This window comes from Apteryx rowi, unplaced genomic scaffold (assembly GCF_003343035.1).
Source record: "Apteryx rowi isolate R43461 unplaced genomic scaffold, aptRow1 scaffold_283, whole genome shotgun sequence".
NCBI classification, from domain to species: Eukaryota; Metazoa; Chordata; class Aves; order Apterygiformes; family Apterygidae; genus Apteryx; species Apteryx rowi.
In genome coordinates this window covers 1,001,526-1,010,210 of record NW_020449230.1, presented here as the reverse complement: position 1 = coordinate 1,010,210, position 8,685 = coordinate 1,001,526, and the positions used below count along the sequence as shown (strand labels likewise).

At 41.9% G+C, this 8,685-nt stretch overlaps 1 protein-coding gene across 7 annotated transcripts in view; it reads left to right on the top strand.

The window, feature by feature from the left end:
* The window catches only part of LMNB2 (lamin B2), a 29,906-nt gene that overhangs the window by 586 nt on the left and 20,635 nt on the right, over nt 1-8,685 (top strand). For 6 of the 7 annotated variants that reach the window (XR_003254030.1, XR_003254032.1, XR_003254031.1 and 3 more), the window contains exon 2: nt 7,400-7,536. Coding sequence is in view for 3 of the 7 variants with exons in the window: in XM_026068969.1 (XP_025924754.1) it covers nt 7,400-7,536 (137 nt within the window). In the remaining 4 variants the exon portion in view is untranslated. Of the gene's footprint in view, nt 1-1,015; nt 1,083-7,399; nt 7,537-8,685 lie in introns of those variants that run through there. The other variant, XM_026068973.1, reaches the window with a different exon arrangement.

The following is an 8,685-nucleotide window of genomic DNA, read 5'->3' as shown; positions in this document are numbered from 1 at the left end:
CGTCCCCGCCCGGCTCTGGGGCGCCCTGGGGCAGGTAGTCCCGGCTGTGCCCCGCCGTCCCGCTCCGGGCTGGAGGCGGCAGCTGCCGGAGCCTCTGCGGGGAGTCCGCAGAAGTCAAGTGTCTGTGTGCACCTGAACGGCCCCTTGGGGGCTCTCGGGGGCTCCCTTGCCTCTAGGTTGGGCGAAGAGACTCGTGGTGACACTTAAGCTCGGCTCAGGCCGGTGTCGACACTGAGGGACAATTCACGCGCCTGGAGCAAACCCTGTGTCTGGAGTTGGGCTGGAGCGGCCCGGCTGGCTGCGTCTAGGCTGGTTGTGCTGGAGTCGCTGCTTTAGGATGAGGCATGAGAACAGGGCCCTTCCTGGGAGCAAGGGTGTTGCGGTCTAGCACTGAAATTATAAGCTGCTGATCTTATTTTGTCCAGGTAGGGCTCGCAGCACAAAAGATCTGGTTTACTGGATCTTCCAGTTCCTGCTGCTGATGCAGTGCTCGGGGTCCTCTTAAGTTTTTGTGCTAGTCTGTTCTGCCGTGGACGACTACTTTGCTATAGTCTGTAGCCTGTTCCCTTATCACAGGCAAACCGATGAAGGCTGAGCACTGGTCKTCTTGGTGTGCTGGACCCACATGGTGAGCACATGTATCCTGTGAGTTGCAACAACCTGAATGTCACCCTTTCTTTATGGTCCCCGCACTGACTGATGTGATAAGGTGAAAAACATGAAAGGGTTTAGGCAAACTTTGCTTTTTACAGGAGAAAATCTTTCTTAGCCCCTCCAGAACTAAATATGCCCCTGTAGTGTGAACTACTTTGCTGATTGTCCCCATCATGGTAGGGGATGTGGGCCATTTCCTGTGATCTTGGAGGCAAACTGGCTGATACTTTTTTTTTCTAAAACTTATTTATTATTTTTTTCCTAAGCCATGCTTTGCTTTTCCCTATTTTGCTGTATCTGCTTTCCCCCAGGACTCTCCTTCCCATATGGAGGAAGGATGTAGTCAGTGACCCAGCTGGGGACAGTCCCACCTATCCTGTACCAGTCAAACCCCCCCACTTGGCCATCTGTTGGAGGCACTCTACAAGGTAAGGTGTCCCACCTCACGGATGAAGTTAAATTTCTGTGGAAAGCCTTGCAGTTACCTTCTTGGTAACTTGTGCTGATGCAAAGGACTGCTATGGACTGCAAAGGACTGCCACTATATAGCTGCTTTTATTTATTTATATGTTTAAATACACACACACACATATATAATGCTGGGGTACTGGGAGTAGGGTTTGAATAACTGCAATTCAGTTGAAGTGGACCAAATATGATAGTGTCTTGTTTTGGGAGTGATCTGCCTAGGTGGTATTTCTGTACTTCCAGGATTCAAATACTTTGAAGTCCATTTGTACCACTTCATGGTATAATTTCCGTGTTTTCAAAATAGCTTGATATTTCTAAACAAAAAATATGCCTACATCTTTTCTTATGTGAAATCATGCTTAAAACAGAATAACCATGTCTGGTTCAGTGAGCTTCTAAGTTGTAGATTGTTGGAGGCTGGGAGAGTGCAGAAGGGAATATGCATTTTAGAATTGCCTTCTGCCTCTTGTATTTATTAACAGCGTACACATAATGAGAGTAAGAACAGGGTAAGTGCAAAGCATACATTGTCTCATTAAATTTTTAGTATGAACATAAACTGACTTCTATTAGCTCTTCAGTGTTTAACCAATCCTGGAAAAACATGCTGCTGCAATGATCAGAAAATAAGCTTGAGGATTTCAATATAAATATTTTTCTTATTTTGTCCTTGAGCTTGCTTTCTTCACTTTTATTCCAGATTTTTTAAAGTCCTGATTCTTTCACATATTCTAATAAACTTTGTCTGGATTCCTCAGGCTCTCTGTGATGCGTCAAAGACAATGGCTTTAAGATACTTTTACTGGTCTCTGGACTGCATTTGTGAAATGCTTTCCCCCTCCCTTTATTCTATACATGTGTCTGAAAGAAGAGGCTTTGAAGTATTGTCAGTGTTTTGATGCAAAATAATGGCTCAGAGATTCAGGGTTGTGTGAACACTAAAACTTTCAATGGTTTTCAGATTTTCAGGTTTACTGAAATGAGAGAATCCTATACGTTTGACTTTCAGAATCAATCTGATAAACTTTTTTCAGCTGCCAGTCCAGTTTTCTTGTTAAAGTATTAGAATGTGTGTTCTAAAAATGATAATGCTCAGTGTGAAATAAGATGCTGATTTAAAAAAGTGTGCAGAAGCACGTTTAAGTGTAGTCAAGTAATAGTGACATACTGTTCTGACTACATCATTAAATCTTTGTATTAACTCTGCGCATTATTATTATTACTTTTTTGTTACACTTACCACCTTCCATTCCCGTTCTAGTATTTCCCTTCCCCTGCCATGCAATGCTTGTGATCACAAAAGACATTTTGATGGGCATGAGAAGGGGCACTGTGCTGTTCTCAGGACATCCCACTGCGCTTTCACCTGCAGAAAGGAGAAGTGGAAAGAGCCCTGGGAGACCTAGGACAGCCCCCTTCTATCTTCACCAGTGTCTTCCCAGCTCTCTGACTTGCAGGTGGTTGCAGTCTTGCATGTCAGAGCCATCAAAACATTCAGTGCAGTCCCACCTTGTCTCCACCTGTCTGCCAGCACTGCAGTTACCATCCCTTTCCCATGTACCATCTGTAGTAACCAGAGCCACTGTCATGACAAGGATGTGTGGGTCTGGTGCTGTCTAGTTGCTGCCTGCAAAATATGTGTTCAGATACTACTGTGGGTGCTGGGTCACTCGGCAATAGTTATAGCCTCCATGGCGTGGAGTAAAATGGTCTTCTGGTACTGGAGACATCTCCTGGAGGGTGATGGTGAAGATATATAAGGGCCATCTTCATTGTTCTTGAGAGCCTGGGTACGTGAGGGTTGGTCATCTCCATGCTACCCTCTTAACTCCCTGTCTGTCTTTGAGGAGGTGGTCAGCCCTCCAGTCCTGTTCCAGGGCTGTAGGAACTCCAGCATTTGCTAATGCTCTCTGTCAGCAAGTTGACACTTATTCACTGTCCTCAACAACTGCCCCTTGGTGGGGGAAATGTATGCCCTGGGGGCCAGCAGAGGAAACCTTAAGRTTGTCCCTTGGCCTGAAAGCAGAGGCCTTCCAAAGACCGAAGAAAGATTCCTGCACTGCCATGGCTGGTGGCTCCTTCTRCCTAGCTATCCCTGTTCCATCCTATAGGTTCTTTGCTGCCATTGCTGATAATAAACCCTGATGGGGATTCACAGAACTGGAGGAGGCCTTTCATGGTTGATCAGGCTTCTACTTTTAGCATGTTGAAGTCTAAGATACTGTCTGGCATAGAGGAGGGTTCATGACAAGTGCAAATTGCAAGCCCTATTCTGGAGAGGGAGGTCTCTTTTACAAAAACTGAGGTTGCTGCTGTGGAGTGTGGTGGTGTTCCCATGTTGTGTTTGATACTTGCTCGCTCACTTGCTGTCAGGGGACTTAGTAGTGCTTTTTTTCTTTGCTCCAGGAGGAGGACGTAGCTGTTCTTCTGCAGGCAGGTACTTTCACCTCAGTGTTCTGTGAGGAAAAGCATAGAAAGAACACAGTACTGGTGTGCACCGCTGGGCTTGGAGCTTGTAATACTCTCTCCTTTTCTCCAGGAGGGATAAATCTCTGTGCAGTATCCTCGCAAGTGCAAGTTTACTTCCTGGCTGTGAAGATTTTAACTTCTACAGTGAACCACCTAAAAACTGCATTTTAAAGTACCTAAAGTTGCAGGGAGACTCTTTTTAGGGTCCACTTATTCTGTCTTCAGGGGGAATTTTGTGCCTGGTTTTCCTGTAGTAGATTCACACTTTTCACACTTGCCAAGCTGCCATACCTGGCTGGAAGAGGGAAGGTTTACTTAAGCCATCTCACAGAAGTCTCTGGGCAAAGGCAACCCTATTCTTCTAAAACCTGTGACCTCAGATGCCGGGTGTCACTAAGATTGTGCTGTGTCACTTAATATATCTCTGTGAAGAAGCCATTTTTCAACTATGTGAATATATGTGCCCAGATTTGTTTGGAAGAGTGTGATAGTATTAACAGTTGTTAATAAACTGCCTTCCTCAGTGGTGTTGATAGTCGTGAGTGCCTGGTCCTGATCAGGCATTTCAAAAACCTGACTCTGCATGACCACATCAGAAGAAAGAGTGGCCATGCACTGGCAGGTATTCTTGGTGAGTCTGTGTGACAGCACTGGCTGATGGCCCTTCCTCCATCCATACATGGGTGAAAGGAGAACATCCTGAGCCGCTTCTGTTGGGAATGCATTTGTTTTGCACATTAATGTTTTGTGGTTCAGTTCTTTGAAAACAGAACAGCCCCTTTGCCAGGCTACCAGCGGAGGGCCAGCGGGTGCTGTTACAGCACAGCACCTGCACCTAACTTACAGGTTAGAAGTGCTTTCAAGCTCACAATACCAGGCTAGTTCATCTGGGCTGGTGGCATGTTTCTCTTCCCCCCCAATATCAATGCTGAAAATAAACAAGATGTAACTTTCTTATCATTTAAAAAGACCTTTTTGAATTGTCCTCCAGGTCAGTTTGATCATATAAAATTTCTGTCAACTTTATCATGGATTTGTACTCTTTGTGTCCTGTAATTAAAGTTCTGATGAGTTCTTTTATTTCCTGCGGTGATTGAAGGTGTGTTACTGCTCCCAGCTGACTGCTGCCTCCCTGTGCTGGAAGCTGCTATGTGTACCTGTGTTTCAGTTACTTCTGCCTCTTCAGAGGATTAGCTTAAAATGCTAGTAAAAGTGGCTTTTTTGTTAAGACATCAGACTGTGAATTGGAGCAATGTGTTTCCTCCCATCTTTGTTACTCAAATAGTATCAGAGCAGAGGTTAACATGCTATAGGAGGACAAACATACTAAGCTGCCGTAGCTCCTTATTCAGAAAATGTGAGTCAGTCCTTTTTAATGAAGAAGCCCAGTCTTTGGTTCCCTTTTTACCGATAGGTTCTAAAATGGTTTTCAGCATGCAATTTTTAGCTCAGTCTAGCTGTCTTTTCTGTAGACAGAAATTGCATATAAGTATCTATTCTCAATTCAGAGTATTGTTGTTTGGGTGTTCCTAAGCTGTGTATTGTCTGAAATGCCTCAGGAGCATAAATCATTCACTGCCCATCGCTGCTGGAATACGTGCAACACCTTTTTGTGGCACTGTTCACAGCAAACTTAGGGGAAAAAAGGCTTTTCTCCCATTGTATCTTGGACTGCAATTCCAGTTTATGCCCTAGAGTACTGGGAAGGAGTTTGTCCTTGTGCACTGCACTGTGATTTTAGTGTATCTCTCTGAGGCTGCAGTAATATAGTCCTGAATTCCTGACAAACATCCTGGGGTAAGTACTTCAGCACACTTGAGAGTTGGTCTAAAAAGGACCAGCTGGTCAAGGCATTAAAAAAGGAGTGTTGTGGATGCAGTACCTGATGGTGCAGAATCAGTGCTTGGCTGTTGGCCAATTGTATTTTGTGTTTCTTTAAGTTCTGTGGAGGCTGCAAAATCACCAAGGCCAGATCGAAAACGAAATATTGGCATGTCAATATTGTATATTACAGCACTTGAAAATGAGGTACCTAGCCTCAGGAATGGAATATGCAGCATTGGATAGCTGTTATGCTAGGGCTGGAAAAAATTTAGGGTTGAAATGCCAGTTCACTTCCTAATGAAGATTCAGTAGTAAATAGGTTTTGATCAAAAATCATAGTGAGCCATATGTGTTAATTCTGCTTACATAGCATATGAAATGCAGCTTGATTTCATTTTTAAAGAAAATAGAAGGATTAATGTTAGATACTTTAATCTGAAGGTTGAGCATTTTCCGCCTCTTGGGAAGGAATATTAATTCTTTTTTGGAGCAGGCTTTTCATGTCTAGTTCATTTCAGTTTACAAGATTGTGAGCTTTCCCTCACAATAATTAGATGGCAAATTTTGGTGTTTGTGTTCAGATACTGGGTAAGTTTGATGTAGCCTTGTGAATGGCACTGAAGGGTCATCCATGATGAGAGTCTTTGTAGCCTTAAAATACTCTTTTTGCCTTGGTATTGCAGAATGCTCTACGAAGGATCTTAGCATAGTTATGGTACAATTCTGCATAGAAATTCCTAAATTTTGTAACTGATAATGCAGAGTTGTGTTGGCTTGTGCTATAGACAGTCTTTGACTATCAGTTATGAAAACAAAACTTCGACTTGGTAAGTCTTGAAAGAATTAATTCATCAAAGAAAAGAAGTAAGATTTCATGGGTGGCAAGCAAAGCAGTTTCTGATATGCAGTATGCTTGTAAACTAAGGTTTCTTAGACCTCAGAGTGTCATATCTGAGCTTGTTTCAGAAGTTCTATGAGAATATAGTCAATCAAGAATCTAATTATATGCTGATTGCTTTTAACCACTCTTTGAAGACTAGGTGGTTCAGTCTGTCACCGGTGTTGCTCTGATGATGAAACAGGCGTTCCTAGGAATAGTGCAGTTTGCTTCCTTGTCTCTACATCTTATGCCTTTTTATCAGATTTTTCTTCCTAAAGTTGTTACATTCTGTTTACAGTTTTTCCCACACCCTGATTGCTCCATTTTTGAATTTGCATTAGTAATAGTTGTTCTGGTATCCTTTGAAAGAAGCAAACAGCAGCGATCTTAAATGGTCTTAGCTATTAATCTTAGCTATCTGACATACATCTCAGATGGTCTTGTATCCTTAAAAAAAAGAAGGGGGGGGAGACTTACAGCTGGCTGATTGTAGTGTGAATAGCTAATTTTTTGGAGATTTTTTTGTGGTCTTAAGACAGGGAGAGGTCTGTAGATCATCACCCTCTGAGGTAGCGAATAGGAGTGGAAGCTCATCTCTGAACAACAGAAACATGAACTCTTCATCTTGTTTCAGGTTCTTCTTTAGCAAATGGTGCAAGAGCAGCAGAGTTGAATTGGACCTCAGACCTGTATTCCAAAAAATAAGTCCTTTGTATTTTATTTTTAAATGATGACACTGCTGCAAATGCAATTCTGACAACCAGCAATATTGGAAATGAGGGAGAATGATTTAAGATCTGATGGTAGGGTGTACTCATCCACTTCAGTTTAGCTCTTTACAAGACTTGTGCACTTCAAACATACAGTATGTTATGTTCAACTGAGAATAAAAATTAAATCTTATCTTGAGGTCTAGATCACTTTTAACTATAGATGCACATTAATTCAAAATGTTTCTGTATACAATATTCTTAAACAACAAATCAGATCATACATCTTTTTTCAAAGAAAGCTAAGCAAAGCGTGGTGCTTTGTTCTGGCTCTTTGATGATCAGTCTGGGATGTTCTCATGTCTGAACGATTGTTTTCCCTTAACCTTAGGTGAGTGGAATCAAGAGTCTCTATGAGTCTGAACTGGCTGATGCCCGAAGAGTTCTGGATGAAACCGCCAAAGAGAGGGCTAAACTGCAGATTGAAATAGGAAAACTGAGAGCAGAACTTGAAGAGTTCAACAAAAGGTAAGGAGAGTCCTGTGTGCTATACTTAATGTTTTTAAAAAAATGCTAATGGGTGATATTTGCAGTGTGAACAATACTACTGATGCTTCTTAAAATGCTTTAGTGAGTGTCTTTTGGAAGTGTTATAGCTTAATGAGAAGATAAGTCTTGTCAGAGGGAAATTTCCTGGCTTGTTTGTACAGCTAGTCAGAGCAGATAATCAGACTAGTATGTGCACAGATGTATTTATAGATACAAGATTAGTAAACTGATTAGATGAACCCTTCAGATATCCAGATGCTGAAAGAATCAGTTGTGCCTGCTTCTGTCCCATTGCTCCTCTCCTTATGTGAACCTGCACACAGGTAGCTGCTTGTTAAACTGCATTGAGAAACTGATCTACATTAAAAAATTAACCTTCCTTGGCTATGTTAGTTTTAACTTAATTGTTTTTTCTGTCTGGTTCCCTGTATGACTGATGGCAGAAAAGAAGGCATAGGACAAGGGTGGCCCTGAGCATTTTGRGAATACAGAAGCAGTATACATACATACATATATCTGGGAATACAGGAGCTACAGGTTAAATGTCCTGGAAAAGACCTTGTACTGATTGCACTTTAAAAATCTGTTCTTCAGTCTGTGTCAAAGAACATTTTACCTAGTTCTTAAACTGGCTAATGAAGCAWAACATAATTCATTATTTCTATTTCCACTAGGGAGCTTTTCTATCAAGTACTATTTAGCAGTTGAAACTTTACTTAAAATGAGTATATATGATGGCCAAATCAGTTTTTGCTTTTAATTGAATTTTAGTACATGTTTAAGTAAATGGGTTTAGGATTTATAGATGTTTCCTGAGCATGATGGCAGTATGTACRGTCCATAGTGTAAAGCAGGAACCTGTGTTTGAAGATTTCTGGCTATAGAACTGCTTTTAACCTATCAGTGCCCGTACAGGCATACTATAAGTCTCCTTTCTTCATGTGCATCTAAGGGTTTATACAAGGAATGAAGTGTATCCCTCCCTTGTGGTTCTTCTGAATAGCTAGTTAGTTTATGATGAAGTAATTTTTTTTTATTTCCTCTGTAAACTTTGCTGTATGACTGGATCTYCGTTTTACATGCTGGGCCCTACTGTTAAGATTAGTCATCAGGGATATTCCTTTGTCG